Below are 26,122 nucleotides of genomic sequence, written 5' to 3' on the forward strand. Positions count from 1 at the left end.
CTGCCGGCCTTTATTTTTCTTCTTTTTTCTTCAACCTCGTCCCTTCTTGCTCTCCCTTTCGTGCCTTTCCGTACTCCCGTCCCGTCATTTTTCTCTCGTTCCTCCTTTTGTTACTTTCGTTACCCGACGGAACACGATCCAAGTTCCTGCTTCAAAAATCGCGGAAAATTGCTACCACCATGTTTGTGTGATCACTAAATTTTCTAGGCATTATTAGGGTCGTTACTCTATGCCTCTGTTATTAGAACTGTTAACACTACAACTACAGGAGTTATTTTTGTTATACAAATTTGGTAAATTTACGACGGTGCATTTTTAGGAATTTGTGGATGAAAGTTTTTTTTATGTTACATGTTTATTCGTATACCTGTCATTTTGATATTTTTGGTACAAGCTTTCTACTTTTGTCGTTAATAGCTTTAATGCCAAATGCAACAGAATCCTGCTAAATAGAATGAATCCTGCGTGGTTTATGGTCTATGAAATTATTCTCTGATCTTTTCTATTCATCGTTCTGATTTCTTGGAGGCGTGAATAAGCTAACTCATAGCATGTTTCCTGATTAAATTACCAGGTTAATGATACATTCTATCTTGTCATACGGTTTGTATAAGAAAGAAATTGTTTCAGAATTCAACCTGGCCTTATCCCAAACAAACATACGAAAGACACTATCCATCATGTGTAATAATTTAAAATACAATAACTCATATCCTGCTTATAGATGTTTAACGTTTAATTGAAGGTAGGCATTATGGTAAATTGAACTGGGCCGACTGACGTTTCTTTCTGAGACAACTGGCTCGCACCTGTCGATGGAGCATAGTCTCGTTTCTCGTAACAACGCTGTCTTTCCCGGAGTGTCCTTTTTTAATTAGCTTCCTTTAGCGCGTGAGACTTCACCGATGTGTTACAAGGTGTTGCGTGTCGCAATATGCTCCACATCTGGATTAGTTGTCACCCGATCGTCGATAAGATTTCGATCGACGATGGAACGCATTAAATCACACTGTTCCTCGCGAGGAACCGTCCGAATTTCGCGACTATAAATTTTTCCTGGCACCCGTTTCCTTTCGTTTCGGTGTCTGGTGTTATATATATATATATACATATTATTTAATTGATTTCAGTGAAGCACATCCTTATTTAGATAATATATGGGTATTTAATTGTTGAGAAAGTTCGCCCGATTAAAGGAAAAGTAAGATTTTAACGAAACCTCAAAAGAAAGTAACTCAAATTCGATTAAATTTTAATGAAAAATTCTGAACATAAATTTCAAATTCAATTTCATAGTAACAAAAATTTATATCTGAATTTGTCTTTAATATTTTTCTTTAAAACAAAGATTTTTGTAAATATTTCGGAAAATCAACATCGCCTGAATTAAACTCTCAAATTTAGCTATGTCAAGAATGGGATAACTCCTGATAAAAATTTCTCGAAATGAAAATATTTACTATTTAAAAAAATTAAAAACACTAAGTGCAACGTAGTCTCAAAATGTAGAAAAATACATTTAATCATACGGGTTCCTGAAGAGCACCAGCCACAATACGTCGCTCGAACACTCTTATTACTCTGGATATTTAATTTAAGATCGTCCAAGTCGAGGCACGGAGAGTCGAGCAGAGAAAAGGATGAAGGGAAGGTCTGGAGGGGTTGTTGAGAGGGTTAGCGGGGTCGGGAGAGGGGCAGTGTAACCGGGCGTCAGGAGGATTGATGGCGTCTAGATGCAAATGCAGTCAGTCTGGCACGCAAGCAACGTATCCACCTACCGACGCCTTATGCCAGTTAACGCCTTACAGCTTAATAATCTTGTTCCTTGTCCACCTCTTCTTCTTTTTATCTTTTCTGTCCTTCTCCGATTTTCTCGTCTTTTCTTTCATCCCTATGTAAGTACCTATTCCTTCGTCTTCTTTCTTCCTCTCTATTTTTTTATGCAATTTTATCCCATACATCTTTCTCTTATCTTCTAATAAATTACTCAAGTTTCCTCTTATAATTTCATCTCCCCTTCTGTGCTAATCATTTTCTTCCTGTCTAATGTTCGTCGTTTCTTTCATCTCCATTTTTTATTTTTAATTTTCTACATTTTTTCCCTCTGGTTTCTCCTTTACATAGCGTAATACACATTTTCTGTAGCATCATGCTCTCCCATATGTAAGTATTAGTGTAATTCCCCCCCCCCTCCTCTCTCCTCTCAATAATTCTCTCCCTTTTTACATTTTTTTTAATTCTCAATTTTTTAAAATTTGATTCCTCGACTTGTCATTTTTCTATTTTCCGGGCAACCTTTCCGTCACATCTGCGCTCCCACTCTTCGCCTATCTGCTTCTCTCTTTCTCTCCCCCCTCCTTCCTTTCCTATTCCCCTCCTCTGCCTCTCTCTTTCTCCATCTGCCGTCTTCTTGGCCCGTTTTTCCTGTTCGCTGAAACTCGTTCCATCTTCCCCTTCAGACGACGCACTTTATCACTCTCTCGCGCCGGTTAAATTACTTTATTAGCCCTGTTTTCCTGCGATACCCCCGCTGGTGGCCCTTCAAGTCTCGCTACGACATGGTTTCGATGATCGAGCCGTACGGGAAGGTGGAGAAATTATCCGACGTACAAGGATCCTTCAGTTCGTTAAACACTGCAGTAATGAAGTTTATATTAATGTTTTGGGTAGATCTGAGATATCGCTACCCGTTTGCATACACGATGGATTATAGAATGGCTGTTAAAATTAATCGTCGAACCAGCCAGTTGTCTGACGAGCGGCTCTTGTTTAAAATGTCCCTCGTTAGACGTTGAACCACAAGAAGTCCACTCCTGAGCGTTTTAAATTGCGTTTGCTGTGTTTCCGGTTCTTCCTCGTTTCGCGTATATTGTTTTAGCGTTGATAAATGTGGATTTGGAAAGATCATTTCGGATGGCAGAGAAGTGACATTAAGAGATAAATAGGAAAGGTATTTAATCTTGTTTCTTTTATTCCATTGAACGATTGATGCTAGATGACAAGACGTATAACATACATTTAAGTATGCTATGTTTAAATAATTTTAATTAAAATAGTATGTTCAAAATAACATAACGTTTGATTCTTAATAAAAATCAACATTAACTTTATTGCGAAAAATTGCTAAACGTTTTCACTCGAAACTTTGAGATATAGTTGAAATTATTGTGATTTCTCCCACTCTAACTTTTCCCACTTTCATTAAAAAAGAACAGACTCTACCGTTAATGTTTATTTAAATACCCTCTGGATGTCATTAACTAGAATCTAAAATTCGTTCATGCTCCTCCCGAAATGTCCTAAAATCATCATGAATACCAGGAACCATGGAACGCAGCTGCCGATCGCTTAATTCAGTTCGAACCTACTAAGTAGCGCAGCGGAATTTCCTGGAGCCTGTAATTTATCATTATAAATCAGGCGGCGGGCGGTTCAGAGATAGCCCGACCGAACGTGAAGAAGAAATTCTCGTGCACGGTCACCGTGGAAATTCGTCGGTGCATCCCCTTTCTGGGCAGAAAGTGGCGGTCTCACGGGTGCCAGAATGTCGTTCCTAACGCTAATGACGTCGTTGACTCTCACTTAACAAGAGACTACCCTCTAAATGGAGGGTTGCGTTCTGCAGTCAACCGGTCCGCCTGGTACACGGCAACCTGGTGATTACGGAACTCGAATTCACTTCTAAATTACATCCGTCGTAAGTGCTGTTAAAGTACGTGCAACCGTCCACCTTGTGGGATTCGCGATGCAACTTCACTGTGAATTTTCGTCGAATCGATTCACGCTCATTGTTGCTTTAATTCACCGTGGTGATCGCAGCTTGCTTTGTGTTTAGAAGTGACGAGACAATTTTGTGACACGAATATACGGTTAGAAGCTATTTGAAGATATATATAGAAGTGTGAGACATATGTACGTATCAAAAAGGCAAAAGAATCGTGTATCAACAGTTCGGTCTTTATTCCAACAACAGCTCAATAACTCAAGCATAAAATTTAAATTTTCAACTTCTTAAACTTCTTTGCAAACTTCTCTCTTTTGCAAAGCCTTTGGCAAAGACGTCAATCGTCACGAGTCAGAATATCATGTCGCGATTGATTTACAGACAACGTTCGCCCATACGCCTTGCGGCGACAAACGAACCTCGCGAATCGGCGAGGCATGAGAGACATATTTTCCAATCAGTCACCATCGAAAGTTGACGCGGTACGGTGTGTCGAAGAGACGGGTTCAATTAAAATTTTTAATTAAGAATCGTCACGTGGAACGCGGGGACGCTCGAGAGACTTTATTAAGTCCGTACAATGTATGCGACTGGAAAATGGGTGCCGGCCTATTAAGTTTAATGTCATTATAAAGGTGTCAAGGCACGGCAGCGTCGTAAAACGCGGCACGCAAAAATATTCCACGCGCGTCCTGTATTCGGCCTCCGGTTAATTACGGTTTAATTGCAGCCTACGTCGTCGCTAACAGACAGCCGATCGCTTTCTTTCATTAACAGATAGAGAGCCGTGCCTCGGGACCCGTGCTTTTATTCGAGATATAAAATCTCAATTTCGCGCTGATCCCGAGCCTCCTCGTTCAGTACCATCTTCGTTTCTGTTCGATTCATCCGAGACAGCTGAAACGTGCGTCCCCCTGGGACACGTGACGAGACGTTTCTCACCGGTTTCACGCGATTTACCGCGAGCCAACTCGCGCGTCGCGACTCTATGGGTAACTCATTAAGCGGATGCACTAGTGACGATGCCACTTTCGTTCTTCATAATAGAATTTGTATCGTATTCTTGAAAGTTTAGTGCTCCACATGTAGAATTTCAATAACACTGTTCTTTGAGGATCTTTTAGAAATTATATATTTTTTGCTATTTCAGATAGCAAGTTCAATAGAACTCGAAATTTATTCGTAGTAGCACTTTTGATGTGATCAGTGCTCGTCTTCCATAAATTCTATAAGTCTGTTGTCTCGCAGTAATTATGCGAATAATAAGCTGGTAGTAAAGTTGTTAATAATATCCAGAGCCTGGGTATTTATTTCAATACACTGGAAATTACGACTCCAAAGTCGCTATTATGTTCTACATTAATCTAACATTTAATCGGTACTTTGAAAGGGAAAGTTAAGCGAACGTAGAACTGCAAATCGACTCTATTGCAGATATTAATTAGAGTAATCTAGTCCAGCAGTATGCAATTTTTCTTACGCTCGAACCTCGAATCATTCCTTCTTTTATCGCATAAATTTAGAACACGTTACCTAACTAATCGTAATACCAATCTAAATAATACCTTTGAAGATATGCATAAATCACAAAGAAACAACAATATTTTTGCTAATTACGTTTCTAATCGCACAATACACGCGAAAATAATATATTGTATATGAGAGGAAGAGCCACTTTTGGCGGGATAGATCGGTCAATTTTGGAAAATTTCATTGTCTGTATAAAACGGATAGCGATGCGTTCGAGTAAATAGCTTCTTGAATTTTCAGGATAGCGTGTAATTGGCGGTCACACGTAAAAAGATAATAGTATAGACGGGGGAACGAAATTTGAAGGCGCGACCCTTTTTAACAATTGAACGATATTAATCGCGCAATTCATCAGGATTTCGTGAAAAGGGGCAATTTCGTTTTTATATCGACGAAATTAGCCTTCCGTTGATGCTTTTAAATGACAGCCCACACACATAGACGCTTTATGCCGCCGTTATTACGGTTAATGTGTCTGACGGAAAGCGAGAGGTAATCATTGTAATTTCATTCGCGAGCTGCCAGTTTCGAGAGCATTTTGGCCAACGAAACGAAGCAGTTTTCTCTTCTTTCGATGGGTTTGGATCATTCAATGACTGCGATATCGAGAGGTTGGCCATGAGATCGTGAAGATATCACCTTTCAGCGTGACAATTCGATTGAAATAAGGAAAGTGAGTCAGGTCAATGGTGATTGTAAAAAATATCAAAATATTGGTAAACTTTTGAATACTTAAAAAACCCCTATATGTAAAACCTCTATATGCAGTAAAGAATATAAAATATAATGAAGAATATTATAAAAGTGTAATATGATCAGTATATAATGAAAATATAAAAGAAAAGAAATATTTAAAAACGCGGTGACGACATAGCACGCTTTTTGTGTTCTCTTTCATGCAAAAATTAACAAACGTTAATTAACAAAATTATCACGAACGATACAGCCACTAATTGCGCCATAAATCTGCAAAATTGTAAGAAAAACATTTAACTTTCCAATTTCAGAGAAGATCCAAATATTACGCACAGTTTTGCTCGAAGAAAATGATTATAGTCTTCGTTCAACACGCGGAAGTATACATAAGCTACAGTAATGGAATTTTTTCCGGTGTCTATACCTATGTATTCATACTGCATAATCGAAGAGAATGCATTTCACCTAATGAACAGCTTAGGTATACTTTTAATTATTTACTTCTGGTTTATTATCAATAAATCAAAGAACAAAAATTCTGGGAATGTGTCGGGAATAATTTCTTTTTTTTTCTTTTGCAAAATTAGCGAAAATCCTTGTTAAAATTAGAAATGAATCCAAGTAAGAATGTTACTCGATAAAATGCAGTATTTTCCCCTTAATTTTCCTTTTTCTTTTTTTTATGGCTGCGATCAATGGCCCACCGGACAATCTGAACTTTCGACACGTTAAAATCTACGTCTGCAGACAGGACACGATACACGAGTACCTACGCAAAAGCATTCATGTGCAATTGGGTACAGGTATACGTGTAATTTCAATTTAATTGCGGGTCATTTTCCATCATGCATAGCCTTGTAAAATATCAGCCATTATTAAACGTATTTAATCACTACCGGATATCGGTAAATTTTATTGCTAATTTAAGCCACCCTTACGCGGATGCTGAATCAGAAGGAAAACCCATTGTCGGCAAAAATTCTTCGCTACAAAATCATCGAACTTTCAAAACAATCGACTTAAAACCCACTATAAAAGAGGAATTCTCTAAGACGCGTATATAGCAACCGATCTCGATATCGTAATTTCACGAAATTACGAAAATCCGTGGAAGCTACGGTGAACTTCACGGTCCAGGGGATCGAGGATCGATTATTACTGGAAAGAGACCCGGCGCGTTTCGTGCGCGTTTATGGCGGTCCACTGGTGTATACGCGACGACCAGCTACGTTCTTAGCGTGGCGTAATTGCATGATGATACGTTTCGGCCATGTTGGGCCCCATAACGACGCACGCGACCCTACACGCAGCCCTTTTTCCTTTTAAAACCGCGGATGTCTTATTTCTCAACCGCGTGGAAATGGAAGCCAGACAGGGCTGGCCGAATTGGCAGCAATGACCAAGAATTGGTACTTAGTCCCTATTGGGCGGCGCATTCGTTCCCAGTCGCTTCTTTCGCCCTTTTTTCTCTCTCTCTCTTTTCTCTTTAGTAACGCGACGCTTTATAATCTTGAAACCCGCTCGTTCTTATTATTATTACCGTTACGACCAGTGTACACTAGGGAGATGTTAATAACAGTCCAACACATAACCGCTTTTACGCTAAACGTTCCTTCGGCCTTCTGTTTTTCTGAAACAGTCGCTTCGAGTGAGGGTCGTGGCGTAAAGACGTTCGGTTGGCTTTTTATTCGGTCATTGCATTTTGATACCTTCAGTAGCGATCCTTTGTCAGTTGCAACTGTTTCGTGATGATTTATAACTGGGTATGGTTGAAATAAATTCGACTTGAAGCGGAATTTGAAACTAGAGGTGATCCTAAATCTGTTTGGTCGATCCTAAGTTTGATTCAAATTTAAAGGAAGAATTTTTAAATTTAGATGTAATTCGCATTAGCAATCATACCATTGAACATCTAAATTTAAATTCAGTTCAAATATATATCCAAAATTTTCAAATTCTAATTCCTAAATCCTAGATTCCATCGCTTATTTAGAATGCTGACACCAGTGCCCGATACTTCTGTCAATGAACGAACAGTCTTTTTTTTTAATTGAATTCTCGCTATTTCCACCACATCGACGCGTAAATTAACTCATTCGTTAAAAAGAAAATAAATGCGGCATTTCGAAGCATCGAAGAGCATAAAAGCGATCCGTAGAAGCAAGTTCCTTAGGTTGCCACCGTGTACAGCTGGATGGATCGATTATGGCGGAGTATAGATTATCAATAATGAGCGGATCGATCGATATCCGTCCTGCTCTCATACAGTCTTCTCGCGAGACGAAGGAAAGAAGAGGAGAGAGCTAATAGATGGATAAATAGCATCTAATTACGCTGATTAATGCGCGACCGAATAATTTTTTATTTCTCTTTAGCTTCTCGTCAACAACGACACGGCCGATTCGCGAACATTATCGTCGATTGGTAAATCTTAATTGGACAAGAGGTACCGAAAGAGAAGCGGGCGAATCGCGATGACCCAGCCTGCAATAAATAGCAGCTGGACACCGGCGGCGTCTGTTTCGGATGAAAGCAATTTATATTCGAGACACGTTTTGTTACAAGCACGTTTTAATCTTCCACCATCGCGAGAATGATCCACCGTGTTCCTATTTCGTTTTTCATTGTTCCGATTCTCTTTTCTTACCTGAATATACGTTTCTCGATTCGATCGATTCTTTCTTGCATCTTGCGTTCTTTCTGCAACAATTTTTATCAGTATTTTAGTAGATTTTAGATTTGCAATATTGTCTAGTGTTAACGAAGGAAATATAGAGTATAGTATCTTTTACTGCATCCTTGAGCCGTAATTTTCCTTTCAGTGAATATTCAGTACGTCGATTATGTCGATAATTTATTCATTTTTCGTTCGATTAATTGAATAATTTCTTGAAAATTAAATACGCAATGGATAATAAGATCATCAAATATTCAGCTATTAAATAATACAAAAAGTATCTGTAGAACGAGCCAGGGGTTCTCAAACTTCTATATTGTACAACTATCAATCTTCCAAAAAAATACTCGACTGTACTTTAGCAATTGACTGTAATTTCACGGAAATTCGGGAGATCTTTGAGTTTGATTACATCAAGGAGGTAGGAGTGTCTTAGAATGAAAATTACACTCAAGTCGGATCGGTGAAACGATCGTAGCGAAGTAATAGTAATCGTTGGAGATTTATTAACGAAACGTGCTGATTATCGAAGTGTCCCACGGTTTGTCTATCCATAGCCTGTTGTCTGTTCCCTTATATATACATATAATAAAATTGCGTTACACGGTAATTCGTATGCATGCCTCTCCGGAGTATTGAATTAGCCTTTTTAACCTACGATAACCGGTGAAAATTTTTTATTCCCCACGGAACGAAGACATTTCGATCCCTTAATGATCCCTCTAGTAGAAATTGCTTCTCGCGTGCAGCGACAATTAGCTTAAACGCCGACTCCCCTCGAAGGACGAGGTTCCGATGAAAAAAGGAAAAAGAAAAGATGGCTCCGTAGTCCGATGCTCGAGAGAGAGAAAGAGAGAGAGAATGAGAGAGAGGGGGGAGGGAGAGGGAGAGAGAGAGAGATAGTATAGAGCTATCGTAATAAATTACCCTGCCATTAAAACGATGTTGGCGCCGTGCGTAATTTGTATTCATAATCCGTCATAACGTGGGGCAAACTCATCATTACGAAGGAGCCAACGTTCCTGAAGTTTCCTGTGACAAACATACGCATTACAGCTGTTTAGATTTTTAACTGTCTCTCTATATTCCGATAGGGTATACGAACGAGAGGCGCAAGGGGATACGTCAATTTCCTTGGACCAGTTTCGCCAATGTGTAAGTAGGAAATTATACGTATGCTCGTGCATAACGCGATCTCTTAAAATTGTCGACGATTGACGATTGCCTGATCGGATAAACGATTTTCATGAAAATCGCTGTCGGCGTGTTTATTTTTGCGCAAAACGCCGTGGAACGTGTTCGCGTTTTAAACTCGGGGATATGAATCGCACGAAGGTGCTGGTTTGGCAGACGAATCTCCTTATTTCTTCAGTTTAAAAGAGAAGTGGCGTATCCAGGATGAATCTTGTGGATTTTACGTGGTATATATTTTATGGGAAACTTGTATTTCTGAAGGGAAAGTGTATAGGTTGATTGCATGTTTCGTGCTCGAAATATTAACTTGCATGCTCCCATGCGCTGATTTGGGCCGGTTTGATTCGTGTGCGAAATATCTGCCGAGCGATATTGCTCGATTATTCGACACCAATTTGTGAACTGGAATGTAAATGTCTAAAAACGATAACTGGTCGTTTCCAAACGAAATTACTTGTTGAAAATGTAGCGGTATATGAGCGTAGGAAAAGTTCAAGTGGAAATGGAAATGGAAACGTTGTTTAACTTTTCACAAGGTCTAAAGGCGAATGAACTCCGAACAAATTTTTATTGCCATTTCTTATAATCTTCAGCTAGAGTTACATAAGAAAGTTAACTTTTTGTGGTAACGTCCGTCGATATAAATGTATCAACGTGCTCCCTAAGACAGAGCATTGTTATCCTTTTTTCGATCGGCATAGTAGCATTGAGCGAGCGACGATTAAAACCGGCATACACTATCTCTTGTACTTATACTGATTTTAATACATTGGACTATTACGAATTCATCCACTCGTTACATTATTAAATACACCCACACGTTTAATCTACGTAAAAAAAGTGTAGAAATTTTTCAGTCCTTTGGCAATGCTTAATACATACCCATGTAGAGGATTGTGTATGATGGTTGTTGAAACAACGATGTAACTCGTTGTTGGAACCGTCAAGTGTATTTAAAATAATAAATAAATAAATAATTACAGGTACTGTCGTTAAGACGCTCGTACTAACAAATTCGCTAAGACAATATATAATCGCTCACTCATAACTCGTTGGTAACTGATAGATACTCGTAGATACTCGATAGATACTCACTCGCTTGCGATCGCATCCGTTTATTTATACTGATCGGGGCAGAGCCGGAAAATTCGAATTCAAGTTTATTTGACGATTGCACATAGCAGCAACATTATTTTGCCCGGAGTTTATTTATTATTACATTATGTATTTCCTAACGATACTGATACTCCGAGGCAAAACAACAATATGATTTGAATTGTCCTCTACCTCATGTGCCGCTACACCTATTACGTGTTATGTTCAATCGTTTCTTTCGATCAGAATTTTTAATTCTCCGGCAAGAAATATGCAAAATCCTCTACCGTAATAAAAATTTACTTGGATAATTCTGAAGAACGTCTTAATCCATAATGAATATAATTAAATCAGGAACAATAGATCGGTTCGAGTTAAAGACTATCAACGTCCAATCAAAGCAATAAAAGTCGGATGTCAAGTATGGCGGCGGGCAATCCTCTCAATTACATATTTTGTTTCGATAAATGACGAGTAAATGGTCATGCGTTCTTAGATAAATTGAGAGATACCATTTACGGAAGCGATGATTACGAGGCGGCTGATCATTGTGTCCGAACGCGTCATGCTTGTGCCGCGGAATTAAGCGAATCATTATCATCATGTCAAGTTCATTATGCGATCGGCTATATTATCAGGAGATGGGCAGTGCTTTCTCGTCTGGAAAGAGGAAAACGTAATTCTGTCCCGTTGAACGCGACGAAAATAGATTGAGAGGACGTTCGGCGATCAAGCCGGACGTGAAAATTGTTTAACTCGTTCTCTCATAAATTATTTAACGTGCTACCTGTATCATCTATCAAGTTTGATAGTCGTTTCCGATAATAATACCGTGCCGCGGACGTGAAAGAAGAAAAATTGCCTGTGTCAGGCTACACTTTTCGCCAGCGAACGCTCCAATGTGTCTCTCAACCACGAATTCCTTCTTTCGCCAACGTAAGTGCTCAATTCTCTGCGCTAATACGATTTTTAGTCATTTATCTTTGGATAAATTAAATAACGAATTAACAGAGATTACAATCTATCCCTTTTTCGATGAATTTTGTAAGGAGAATTTTTTTGAAATTGAATTATCTGAAATCATTAATAATACTTGTCATTATTAAGTAAGAACAAAAATTTCATCGATTGTTGCGCAAATCCAAAATGAACCTTAAAATAGCATGAAAATCATTGATAATACTTAACATTGTTAATCATAAAAATTTAAATTTTACCTCATAAAATCCTTATCGATCCAATTCCTAACAATTTCACCAAAATATTTAGAAGGATATTAAATGTTATACATGAAGCTCCTTTCGAATCATCTCGATCTAGGGAAACGTTTCGTCTCGTGCTATTTCATTTCCCCATCCAGATAACGGCGACCTTATTGCAGAGTCAATCATAATTGCCGATCTTTTTTCAATTCCACTCCGTCCGCATTAGCATACGTATCAGCGCATACTTGGACGGAGACGTCTGCCAAAACAATCGAGGATCCGCAGATTTTTGCTTGTGATAGGGTGGAGGGTAGACGTGAGCCCTCGTAAAATCACTGAAATTCTATGTTTATTCAATATGTCGGGATTTTACTTCCCGGTCTTATCTGCGACGAGACGATAGGTCCGAATGATACGATAGCTTGAACAATTTCGCGACGATAAGCCTTAGCATGTTTCTCCCTTTCACATGGAAACTGACGTCTCTATGCAATTACCAGACGTGCAGCTTTTACGGAAATATCGAATCAGATCGTACTTGGGAGAAATAGATTTCGATAGAATTTTTCGAGCAATGTATAGTTGTATTGATTTCTATTAAGAAATTTGAAAACATTTTTCTGTAGGTAATTATTCTCTATCGGAGTTCTAATAACTGTTTTCTATACTATAATTATTATTTTTAGTGGAAGTTTATCTAAGACAAAGAAGGTTGAAGTCGAATTATTAGAACACATACTGCTGAAATAAGAAACATCTAAATTCCGTGTATCAACTTTTATTTCGAAATTATCCTATTTAAAAATTCCAATAACAATCTAACGAAAAGAATAAATACCAATTTTCTTAACTATCCTTTTGAAAAGCTAGAAAACACTCTCCAGACAACCTTCGAATCTATGTACGATGCTTTTAGAAGAAACACGTATAATATCGAATATGTAATTGAATATTATTCTCCAACAAATATCAGGTGAAGCTTAAGATCTTAATCCCGAAATGAAAGGATAATAAGTGACTAAGTAGCTTAACTTTTTTGTCGAAAAATCTACAGAGGTTCTAACATGGGTACGTTCATAATTTCAGGCTGCGATGGTGAATCGGACGAAGGTGGAAGCAAAAGGCGAAGGAGCAGGACCAACTTTAATAGCTGGCAACTGGAAGAATTGGAACGGGCATTTCTCTCGAGTCATTATCCTGATGTGTTTATGCGAGAAGCTCTGGCTGTGAGACTCGAGCTGAAAGAGAGCCGCGTGGCCGTGAGTATATTTCGTTCGTATTTTTACAAACTCAACGCTCGAATCTTCGGAGGATAATCCCTTGTGAGGAAAACGGGTATAAAAGGCAACTCGGATCTTATGAAAAAGAAACCAGTCGACGAAGGGTTGAACGAATGGCATTAAATTTACATCCGCCGAACTTTACGAAGTCAGTGAAGTTGACTGCGTGGTAGGAAATGAAGAGATTATTTGAGAATATGTAAGAGGATTTATAAGACTCTTGGGTACAAATAGTGGCAAATTGATGTCAACTTAAGTACACAAATTAAGATTACGCTTATTCTTCCTGAAAGGAAGGCTTTTACATTTTTCTTTGATTCTTTATATTCCACGAATGCAGTTTTATCTCAACAACTTAAGTTGAAATTCAGAAAAAATGTAAAGCCTTCACTAGAATCAAGTCAAAGTAAAAAATCTAATTTTTGATCGAATTATCTCTAATCGAATTATCTCTAATCGAATCTTATTCCGAATTAAAGAATTTTTAGAAAAAGAGTCGATTACTTTGCTTCCTGCTTTGTTTTCTGCCTAAGTGGCCCAATTTTCTTTGAAAAGGAGCATGTACATCGAAAAACATCGAAAAAAATGCATTTTTATTGCGACCTGATTTAACGTTTGGCGTAGCATTATCTGGTGCCCCAGATCGGCTATACCGATAGGCGAGAATTTATAGCGAATTCGTTGTCATTTTTCGAGGGTTGATGCCCGACAGAGGACGGGGGTGGTTTGATCTCGGTACCGTCGGCCCTTGAGCTACTCTCCCGGGAGTAGTTAGTCCATCTGCTCGATTCTGAGTGCGGTTACCTTAGCAAAGGCCGAGCCGTGTGCTGGTCGAATGGTGTTGGAGGGTAGTAAACTGAGGAAGATCTATCTCGGGACCAGCAGCTTCGATTCGTCGACCGTATCCATTTGAATAATGAACTGAATTTTATATGTACGTCGTTTCTTTCGTCAAGCCGTTTGTACTAAAAGAAGAGGGTCCGTAAAATTTTTTAGAAATTTTTTAATTCTTTGATCACAAAGATATTTCGCAAATGGAAAGATTGATAATCACGTTGAAATATTTTCGAAAATGGTTGAAAGAGTTGATACTACGACTTTGTTACACATACAATAGATGCTCTTGAAACGAAAAATGTTATAAAAAACTTTCAATATGAGAAGGTTAAAAGTTATAAATTCTTCGGATGACATTAGGAATGATGCATCATGGCGCATGCATAGAGAAACGTTTCATGTGAAAGGGCAATTCGTCAGTCGCAGGAAATCGATTTCGCGGGAAAACGTTTTTTAATGTTATCGCCAGACGGAACTCTTTCTTTTCTACTTTAACACGTAACACGCCCATCTTGTACGTCGTGGAATAAAATAATAGTAAACGATAACATTCTCTTAATTTATTCTTCCGGAAGCTCGTGATGCCAGGATAAATTGGCGAACCACGCGAATCATTTTCCGTGAAAGTCGTAGAATTGCATGTAACTAAAAAAACGCATACGATTTAACAATTGTTTTCATGACTAGCGCCCGTTTCTCAAATAATTAGCGATGTTCTGCTTTTAATTGACGGACCATATTTCTAAAAACCATCCACGGTGGTTCCTTAAGTCATTCCATTACAGAAAATTGTATCATTATAATTTGAAAAAAGAACAGATTTTCTCTTTTCCAAGTGAAGTTCTGTTCGCTGCTTTGTTACTCATCACAAAATTAATTATGCAAGATAAGATTTGCTTCTGTTGACTTATTATATTTCTAATAAATTATTGGTAGATTTTAAATAGTAGATAAGCTTAAATATTATTAAGAACTTTTTAAAATATGAATTATTCTACAATGTTGCATTCATTCGTTTATTACGATAAACGGATGAAAAGATTCGCAACATCCTTTCGCTTCTGTTAGAACTCGACACCATAACACGCTGGTAGCCTTTTGTGGGACCGACGAAGAAGGGTGGACCCTCAATTTCACGGCCCATCGGATACGAAGCTACCCTCACATCTCCCCAACTCGATAAGATATTTATATTTATGTGCTTAGACACGCTTCATATGCTACGTACTAGCCAATCGTCCACTGTTTTCTAACAATTAATCGTACCTCATTTTCTCTCCTAATTCTCACATGCAATACATCATTTGTTCCGAATTTAGTTTCTTTAACCCACTTGAATCGAATCTTCGTCAGTCATCGACTTTATTACAATTATACTAAACCATCTTATTAATAATCATTCCATCATTTAAACAATAGAAAAATATTATTATAAATACAGTTTTCATAATACGCATAATAACAATCAATTTATAATCGTCGAATTATTCATGTCATATTATATAATAACTCAAATCTCTCTCTCATTTCACATAATAGAGAGCGTAGTACAAATGTAGTAGTAGGTCGACACGCGAAACCAGGCGTTGAAATCACCGCGCGAAACCCACGCGATATGCGATTCGATCGCTTCTTTGCTAGCTGAACATAGACTATCCCCTTTGTAGGGCCGAAAACCGAGCGACCTTGGTGACAGGGGTGATCCTGAGATAACCCAAGCTGGTGACACGATGTCACGCTGCAGCCGGTGCGTCTTCTCGTAGGGACTGTCCTTAGATTAGATATTTGATACCCATGCTAGATAACTCCTGCGGATGCTAGTCAAGGCTTTTAAAAAATATTGTCACGACGAGATAAATCGATGACACGGTTCGCCACGGGCAACTGGAAGCCGAGGACAGCCTGGGACCCATGTCGGTTTACACGTGGGTGTCGCCTTTCGGAAAGGGTGCGTTTTCGAAAACGATCGGTATCTTACTCGATCGCAACGAATTCATTAGTCTCGTGCGAACACGAAGCGTTTTGTGACTTTAAACGGGTACCTCTGCTTCCTGGGAAGCTTGAAATAAGCGTGGGTGGGTTTCTTCGAAAAGCGAGAATCTTGGTAGTTGGTTGTATTATTCCGAAGTTTCGTCCCTTCTTTCGATGCACTTTTTTTAAATGATAAAAGTATTTTTGTGCCGCGCTTATTCTAACGAATATACATATAATAATTACTCATTTAATAAATCTTTAGAACTGATCTTCCAAAACGTTGAAAATATTTTTGTATCTTTAATTAATTTCCTTAAATTACTAAACTAAAATCGTAGAATTTCCATGCCGAAAATATTAGATATGTTTATGAACAGTAACATAATGGCTTAATTAAAAATTTGCGATTTTGCAGTTGAGTCGTTATTCTCCCGGTTCAATTATGCGATACCTTAAAAAATCAATTACTTAACAAAGTAACAGTATGCAGGAAATCTTGAAGCGTTTAAAGATAGGGTCGAAAGTATCAACTGGCGGACAGCTCGTTGAAGCAGCGCTATTTTCTCGCCCACCATGTTCCGTTCCGTTTATATTTAAATGAAGGGCTACGTATCATGCTCGTTGATTGTCGATCGTTGCACGCGTCGTTGAACGATCTTGTGGTATCATTATCATATTTACTTAAAACCAGCGAACAAGGTGCCCCCTTGTACGCTTTTTGTCCTCGACATGAAAGAGGGAACGTGAAAGAAGAAGGAAGATCGGACAAACTGGTGCAGGGGAGGCGGAATGCTGCTTAAAAATCAATTGCACTCCGAACGACACGAACGATCGACGGTCTTCTCCCTTTTTCAATACTCTTTTACGATGTCGTGTCAGAACTGGTCCTCTTTGATCCACTTCGTTAACGTTGTCCGACGATTGGCGTCCATTTGGGTGGAATGGGGACAATTTTAATAACCGCTCAGAAATTTTCCAAGGCCTCTCAATCCTGTGTTGCTTTCAGGGAGATGATCCTTGATCTTGTGAAGAGAAATTTTATTTCTTTCTTTCTTTTCTTTATTTTTTTTTTTTTTTTTTTTTTGTCTCTTTATTAGGTAAGAAGGTGGAATTTTCTAATTAAAATATACATCTTCATTTAGAGAGAATATCTTGAATTTCCGTTTCAGTGTTTTGAAAATTACGAGAAGGAATAATTATAGGGACAAATATTAATAATTTTCATATAACATTGAATTCTTCGAAAATTTCTTTTGCAAGCCTTTATTCTACATTTTTTGTAGCATTGCTTAATTTGTTAGGACAAATACAATATTTGTGTAGTGGTGACACCTGTTGTTGTCATGAGCGTGTTATGTATTGCGGCATAACCACCGAGGATCGTAACGATTCTCGCCATTCTTTTTGGTTCGGCCGCCGTACGATTTGGATGTATAAGCGTGAAATGGAAAATACGTACATACGTATCTGTATCGATTAAAAGCACACACTGCATTCTTCATTTGTTAAATTACAACATTACAACATAATTAAACGTATTGTATTTACTAATATGTTGAAATACAAGTTCTTTATAAATGTAAGTATAAACTTGGAAGAATAATCGAAGGAGAAAACTGCAACGTTGAAACAATCTCAATGAAGATGTATGTCGATTAAAAAATAATTCACTCGCTTGCCTCTGTCTAAGGCTAATTACTAGTTATACCTTTTTTATATGGATGTTTCACGAGCGTTCGTTGTTTTGTCGGCGTAAATCGATTCGACAGAACACACGACGCGTTCTACGTTTCGTGCATACGAATTGCCGGCATGTAATAAACCGAGCGACGAGAGCTGAATATTAATTAGCACGGCGTCAGGGTAATTATCGCAGTGTCAAATTTTTTTTACGTTCAGATCTCTTTATTATTTTCACCGGTCAAAAAATCAAAACCGCCAGTAGCTAATCTTATCGATAATATTCCAGTCGATAATCTCCACGAAACGAAACTTTATTTTAATGTAAAGGCGCAAAAACATATCACATCGATACAACGATTAGCTTAGAATACACGCATGAAAGATGTTTCGGATAGTGTATTATATTTTATGAGACACACTTCACGATATCATTGACGTAAATCAGGTTGAGAGTGTTTTCAGCTAATTACTCGTTCTATTCGTGTTATATATTTGTGAAGATGTAGAAATACATCCTATATCCTTTTTTTCTAGAATTTCGAGAATATCAACGTTTTAAGGCGGTTTTCTTATCCATACAGTCGTTTTATGAATGCTTCTCTGGAGAAGAAAGGCGGTCGTAAACTGGCTAGAAAAAAAGATGTTACACATTTGGCATCAGTCAAAGCACATAATAATCGATGGAGTAGCTTGTTAGCGGTTATCAACCGGCGATAATTCCTAACGAATAGTGGAAATAATGCCGAAATAACGTTTCTCGATGGTCGAGTTAACGTGGAGCAGCTGTAAGTCGTTCTTCCTTGATAATAATGAAAATAGAAACATCTGCGATACCAGGACATGATCCGTGGGAAAATTTTCTAACACTTTATTTCTGTATTTTTTATTCTATTTATTTTGTTTCCTATATTACTAAAAGACTCTGCGAACATGAAGCCTGGCGATTATCGTTTTATTTATGCAGACGTTTATATCAACGAATTTATCACTGTTTAGGCGAGTAAATATTCCCAAGAAAAATGTATGTATGTAGATCGTAAACAATGGTTTATCTCGGGTTAGGACAGAGAATAAGATTGAATGATGTTCAACAACCAATTGACATCGCTTATTATTTCTGATAATGACATACGATTGACGATGAACTTGCGACTGTCTGATATTTTATCAAATGTCGAACGGCGTAGTTCCTTGCATTGAAATGATTCACTTTCGCTCAATATTACACATCAGTATGAAATATTTTAGAAATTAATATTTTAGAAATTACTTTGCTTGAACCCTGCAAACTTCTCTATCCGAAGCTAAAAAATTTCAGTGCTTTCTACGGTTTATAATATTTCTGTCATCTGAATCGTATAGAAATACTTTTGCAAATACATTGAATTGCATTTCACAATCCATTATTGCGTGAGAAATACATCAATTAACTATTTTCTAGTTTTCAAGATAACACACCTCACTTTCGTTTCACCGAGTTCGAGCAAACAAAGTTCCGTCAAACTCCGGCAGAATTCGGTGAAAAATGGCCAGCTGCGCGTGGAACAATCCGATCGTTCCTCCGATTGAATCTCGTTTCCGTTTGGAAAGTAAGAAGCGAAGAGAAGAAAGGAAAGCGAAGAAAATTGTAAGGGCACGTGACGTGCAAAGGATAGTTAGAGGGGTTGGCGGGGGTGTATTGATCTGTAGCTCGCGTGAGAACAGCGCCACATACCGGGCCGCAGCCACAACTAATGTCTTCATCGTTTTCAACCACCTTTTCAACCCCTTTCTCCTCTGTTTCCATGTTTCTTCCTCTCTTAGTCGAGCGGCGAAATTCACGCCGGCTTTAAATCGTGCTTTACGCCGCGAGCGTTCACGCGAGCAAAGGGTTGAAACTCACCATGAATCAAGACACCCTAGGGGGTCGTTGGTTCCTCCGCCCGGACTGCCCTCCTTCGTGTAATTTCGATATTTAACCGTTGTGACCGCTCCACGTTTGGACGTGCTTTTAATTACTCCAGGTAAAACAGATAAAGTCGCAGTCGTCGCGGTGAAATACTGCGTTCTCCCTTTTGATCCTGCGGTATTCCATGAAACACTCGACGGTAGAATTGCAAGCATATTTAACAGAACATAGATTTTCTCACAGAAGACTCATCTTTCAAAAGTGTAAGGTCAAAGTTGAGGGTTGTTTCTCGTTTGGTTTATAGAGAGTAAGAATTTAATAGATCCGCCCTTTCCGATGAAGATTCATCTTTCAAAGGTTTAAGATCAAAGTTGAGAACTGTTTTTCATTTGGTTCAGAAAATGTAGCAGTTTCAGAAAATTTATCATTCTCAGGGAACATTCATGTTTCATACAAGTTGAGCGTTTGCTTAAAAGAAATGAATTAAAAATTAGGGAATTTTAAATAAACTTCTAAGAAACATTACGCTTCTGAAGTGGGATTCTTTCTTCAGTTAACAAATCTGATTTGTTTGCTTGCAGGTATGGTTCCAAAACAGAAGGGCAAAATGGAGAAAGAAGGAGCACACGAAGAAGGGTCCAGGAAGGCCGGCGCATAACGCTCATCCTCAGAGTTGTAGCGGCGAACCCATTCCACCTGAAGAGCTAAGAAGAAAGGAGAGGGAAAGGCGGCAGAAGAAATTGTTGAAAGCTCTTGAACGACAGCAGAGGAAATTAGCTGCGAAGGTAACTCCTAGACTTAATACAATCTGCGTTATCCAATATTAAGTTACAGAATACAACGAACGTATAAAAAGCAATTGATGGTAATCTCTGAAATTGTAATTCTATCGTAGATTAATTTCTAGTATCTGATTACAATCGAAAGCAATTTAGTCACTTGCAAATGAATATTATTATAATCTATATTTCTATTAAAATGAAACGAATCTTATTATCTATCGAATATAATTTCAATCTTCACAGAATTCAACAGAAAAAATGTTATTACCTTCGATCAGTTTGATAGTATTTCTTTTCAATTAAAACTTACATCATATCAAGATCGTACTGTAGATTCTGTTAAAGTGGAACAAATCTTATTACTTATCGAGTATCAATTTAATCTTCAGCGCGTTTCATCAAAGGATAGGCGATCACTTAAATAAAATTTCTTTCGTTAAAAAATTAAGTCTATCCAAGTTCCGTAATATCCGCAGATTACTGCAATCCAAAATATAAGCTCAGAAGGGAAGAACGCAATATTCTGATTTCAGGGAATCACCGTGGACCTCTCGACGCTTCGCGCCGAATGGGAGTCCCGAAGCGCCGCGGCATCCAGCGGAAATTCCCTGAACGGCAGCCTAGGAAGTTCGTTCAACCACTTGACAAACAACAACGAGAGCAGCAGCGTGTCAGGTTCCGGAAACGACGCGAACGAGGAGATTGACGTGGTGGGTGGTCTGGATTCTTGCAGCGAGAGCGGCAGCGAAAGAGTCGATTCGGCTGCGGATGGCTCTATCGACGGAGAGTGTTATCCAAGGCTAGCAAATACCAGCAACGAGCAGAACGATCCTCGGAGATCGGTGAACCAGGTCTCAGGGAGTCTTCAGAGTCCCAACTCCAGCCTGAGCCTCGATCACTTGAACCATCAGCAAGGGATTCATCATTGGGGTCTAAGCCTTCTAGAGAGAAGAAGAGAGCTAGTGAACATCAACAGTGCAGGTGGACCGCGCCAGACAACGAACAGTAGCAGCAACCCTGGCAGAACATCCGTTAGGCAACAGACCAACGAAGAAGAGGTCCAAAGCAGTAGCATAGACTTGTCCGTGAAAGGGAGAGAAGAAAGAAAGAGGCTGAACCCCTTCTCCATCGACAGTCTCCTGGGCAATAACAGAACCAGCACCCCTGGAATCCACAACGAATACAGAGCTTCGACGCCGACCCTTTCTAACGGAAGGGAGTCGAGCAGCCCCACGTCGCCGATCTCCGTACCCACTTCGCCATCCACCACGTAGTGAGTCAAGAAGTCGAATTCCTTCCAGTCGAGATTGTCCGGTGACAAACGACGCGAGTTTCAGTGTTAGACAACGAAGTAATGGGCCAGTTTCGTGAGAACATTATCGTGAACAACGAGAAGGTTGAGGTTAGGGAGATCCACACGTTTAGGACTGTACCCTATTATCGCTGTTCGAGGTGGAACAGAAGAGTTCCCGTGATGGCGAGCCTAGATCTTTCGTTTCTTAGAAGACTTGTCACGGTTTCGTGATAGGTCGAGCAAGGTTAACATTGTTTAGTATCGTTCGATTGGTCAAGAAGAAAGGATCTTTAACGAAGGATGACGAACAGTGATTCGATTTACATTCCACAATCCAGTTGGAGATTCCAGAGAGTTTTCGCAGTCGAAGCGTGACTGTTTTCATCGGTCGCGTGGCTCGAAAGAGACAAAGAGAAAAGCGACGAATTTTTTGACTGAATAAAGGGAAGCTTATATCAGTTTCGACATATCTGCATCGAGTGCGTGAGTGACGTTGAGTCTATCCAGGATGTTCGACTTTCTTCTTTGTCCTGCGTGTTCGAGTGTAGAGATCGAGACGAGAATGTGCAATAAAACAAGCATCATCTTCCTCTTTTTCGCTCTAGAACGATTTTGTTCGGGAGATATGACGGAGGATGAGAGATAGATAGAGATAGTAAGGATGCGTGTGCGAGAGAGCGACAGACTGCGCGTGTATTTAATGTAAATAGCTCGAAGTATGGACGATTTCGTTTTATTTAATTGATCGTAGTCGATACCCAAGTGTTCGTCGAGTCGCGAATATTATTTAAAGCAATAGAGATTTCGCCTGGTACGCGTGTATATAACATAGAGAATAAAAGGAAAGTTTTAGACAGTGCGTGAAGGATGCTGAAAATAATGACAAGCGGTACAAAGCTGAATTACGGGGTGTTTCTCCTCTTCTTTTTTTTTTCTTTTTTTTTTTTGTGTGTGTCATACCAGGGTGCATTTTGTGTGCGTGTGAGAGAGAGAGGGATATCGAAGATCGATAAGGGGATTCGAAGAGGAGAAGAGAGGGACAGAGAAAGAGTGTGTGTGTGTGTGTGTGAGAGAGAGAGAGAAGATGTTACGAGATGCCATAAAATCTGGGATGCGAGACAGTATCTACCGTATATTCATTTCAAATATATTAATTTATTCTCAACACTATATACATAGTGTCGTGTGATGAATATATCCATCATTCGATCCTCCTCTTTCCTGTGCATTATCCGTATCGATTTGTGTAAAAGGTAAGTGCGAATAACTTATTTCATTGAAACAAAGAAATTGGAAAAGATGAAGGATTATCGAAGAAAATGATTAAATGAAAAATGCAGAGAACGTCCGAATTTTTCCTTCTGTTAGCAATAATGTATCATTTTACTTATTTATGGGGGCATCAAATTTATTTCATAATTTATATTACATATCGATGCATTGGTAAAACAAACCAACCGGCATAATATGCTCTCCATATAGTTGTAAAATTTGCCGCGTTCCTAAATTTATTTATACGAGTTGTTTGTCATATCGTGAATATGTTGGTGCAACACGAAATATCATATATAGGATTAATATTTAATTACGTTTAAAGATTCATCAACGTGAAAGCACGATACACTATTGTTTATTAAACGAAACGACAGAAATTAATTGGAATGAAACCGAATGAATCCTGATAACTTAATTAGCATAACTTTAGCCGACCGGTTGACCGTACGAATTGCACAATTTTCGTGGATTTCGCCAGGAGGGAAGGACAAAATGAAAAGTAACAGAAAATCGTGAAAGTTGAATAGAAAGCTTCCATTGAAATAAATCACTGTCTGTCGTTAAATCTTCCACATTGTCTTCGAATTACCATGAGGATATCGTTACGATTTTCCTCAATTTCGTTTCGCAAAATCCTTCAATTTTTTTTGCAATTTTATACTCTCATTATTTTTAAAGTGCATGATATTCACAGCCGTGTGGTAGAAATGTTTTTCTAAACTGCAATGAAACACGATACAAAATATGGTTTATACGTATGATAAAATTGCAGCAGAAACTAAAAGAGACATTCGTACCGTTTATAAATTCGCGGAATAGGAAGAATAATGGAGCCATAGGCGTCCTCGTAAAACAAATACCGAGGCCACGTATGAATTCGCGTATGAATATGCATAGAAAATGATATATCAACTTTCCGTCGTCGTATATCAAATTTACATACAAAGCGCGATCTGTTAATTTTATATATGGCACTTTATTCTAGATTACATTCCGCCAATTTTTTGCTGTTTCCCCCTTTCTTCTTCTTTTTACCTGTTCCCTTCCCTTTCTTTTTTTTCTATTTTTTCCCTTTTTATTTCATGGCAAATTTTCGTTGATTTTCGCTTGGAGGTCGGAATTCGCGTGAAAAATTCAGGCTAACCACGATGCAATTATTATTCACGAGAAAAACGGATATTTATTTAACGCTTTTGGTCGCCTCCCCCCTCCCGGGTGTCGATTATAACGGGCCGGATCATTTAATAAATATTTATGAATTTAATTCGCGACTTTCGATTGGAGCAATCGCGAATATGCTCGCTACCGAGTTCGTTCAACGTGATGGAGAACGAAATTGATAATGCACGCGGAAACTGGTTGCGTATTCTCGACATACAACAAAAATCATCGACTTTTATTTTGTACGTTCCAAAAGTTGAGGTTCAGGATTATTTAGTCGTGGATAATTTCTTTACGGTTGCAATAAATTGTATTTATTACAAACGTTATTACTAATTAGTTTTATGACCAAAATGTTTCAGTCATGAGATTTAGATGTAGAAATGAGAAATATTATTCGCGCGATTGAATAATTTACACTGGTTTCGTTTAAAATTTTATTCACATTTCACGTTTCACAGGAAACTACATTTTATACCTTATCGATTATGTTGCAAGAATGTTTTATTAATCATTTCGTATTCACTGAGCAGAAACAGCTACATTTTTCCATTTGAAGTTCTTTTGAGGATTTAGTATAATTAAAACACTTGTGTGTTCTATTAACCGTGTTCAGCGATCCTTTCATTAACCCTTTCATAACCAGTGAACAATAATAATCGCACGCTTATTTAGAAATCTGCATCATTACAAGAAAGGAGCTCATTTGATAGTTTCTCTAATTATTCTATAGTCCTTAGACAGAAATACGTAAATATATTTCATTTAGGAAATTACTGAGCATTACACGCTTTGTTCCATCAACATTATGCTTGGAAAATTAACAACACCTTCCTCCCTATTTCTTCTTTACCTTTTATTTTGGAGATACATATACATTAAGGAATTCTTTAGAGTGTTTGAAGAATAGATTTCGAAAAGAATATATTATCGTAGTGGAAGACTACGTAGTGAATGACAAAAAAATTAAATTGAAATTGAAGAATAAAGTTTCTACTGAATATCCTTAAAATGTCCATTAACAATACAACGATGTAATCTTCGCCTGCATAGTTCTCTTCAAAACTTAACTTTTTAAAATTTCTATAATCACCAAAATAGGAAATAATTCTCATATTAATTCTATTCTAGTTATATTCTACATACACGCAATCAATCAATTATTTTAACCAATAAATCACTTAGCTTTTTCTAATCTAATCAAATCTCTTTCAAACATCGTCACGCGCATCAACATCTATTGTAATCGAGCTAAAAGGCACTTCATAAATGCACAGGCTTCTCTCTATCCGCTGAAACTCTCATAAAGCCATAATAATCGTAGCGATGATAATAATAATCCACACGTGACGTACAAGTGCCTCATTGTCTGACTCCTACGTTTCCACACTACTTCCGCTATTTATTTGTCATTTCAATGAAAGAACGTCTCGCGGGGATAAAATTGCCACGGCTCGAGCGCGGAATCAAGGGAAGTTATAATTTATTCGCGATCAGAGTACGGTTCACTGTCTTCGTCGAGATGATAACGTTTCAAAAAGAGAGAATCGGCTTTTCTTTCTCTTCCTCGTTGTGCATTGTGCGGCGTCGATGAAACAAGCTTACTCTTGATGTGTCCGCCGTTCGATGACGATAATAGTATCATTGTAATTCATAAAATCCCTGACAAACAAAGTTGATAAGCGGCGAACGCGAAACAATTAGCGAAACGATTGTTCCTAGCGTGGAGTTGATTGGCAGAAGTCTGTGACGTGATCGTGCAACTTTCAGAGGAAGTTGCACTCATGTTGCCTCTACAGAATAATTAGTGGAGGATTATGAGTTAGA

General features: G+C 38.4%; 1 protein-coding gene across 2 annotated transcripts in view; it reads left to right on the plus strand.

Moving 5' to 3' along the window:
- LOC139992764 (uncharacterized) overlaps nt 1-23,029 on the plus strand; it is a 46,287-nt gene extending 23,258 nt beyond the window's left edge. The window contains exons 2-5 of one of the 2 annotated variants that reach the window (XM_072013943.1): nt 9,722-9,782; nt 13,208-13,380; nt 20,365-20,568; nt 21,099-23,029. In XM_072013943.1, coding sequence (XP_071870044.1) covers nt 9,722-9,782; nt 13,208-13,380; nt 20,365-20,568; nt 21,099-21,839 — 1,179 coding nt within the window. In that variant the 3' untranslated portion in view covers nt 21,840-23,029. The remainder of the gene's footprint in view (nt 1-9,721; nt 9,783-13,207; nt 13,381-20,364; nt 20,569-21,098) is intronic. The other variant, XM_072013942.1, reaches the window with a different exon arrangement.
- The last annotated feature ends 3,093 nt before the right edge of the window (nt 23,030-26,122 follow it).

The sequence above is a fragment of the Bombus fervidus genome, chromosome 12 (assembly GCF_041682495.2).
Source record: "Bombus fervidus isolate BK054 chromosome 12, iyBomFerv1, whole genome shotgun sequence".
Lineage (NCBI taxonomy): Eukaryota > Metazoa > Arthropoda > Insecta > Hymenoptera > Apidae > Bombus > Bombus fervidus.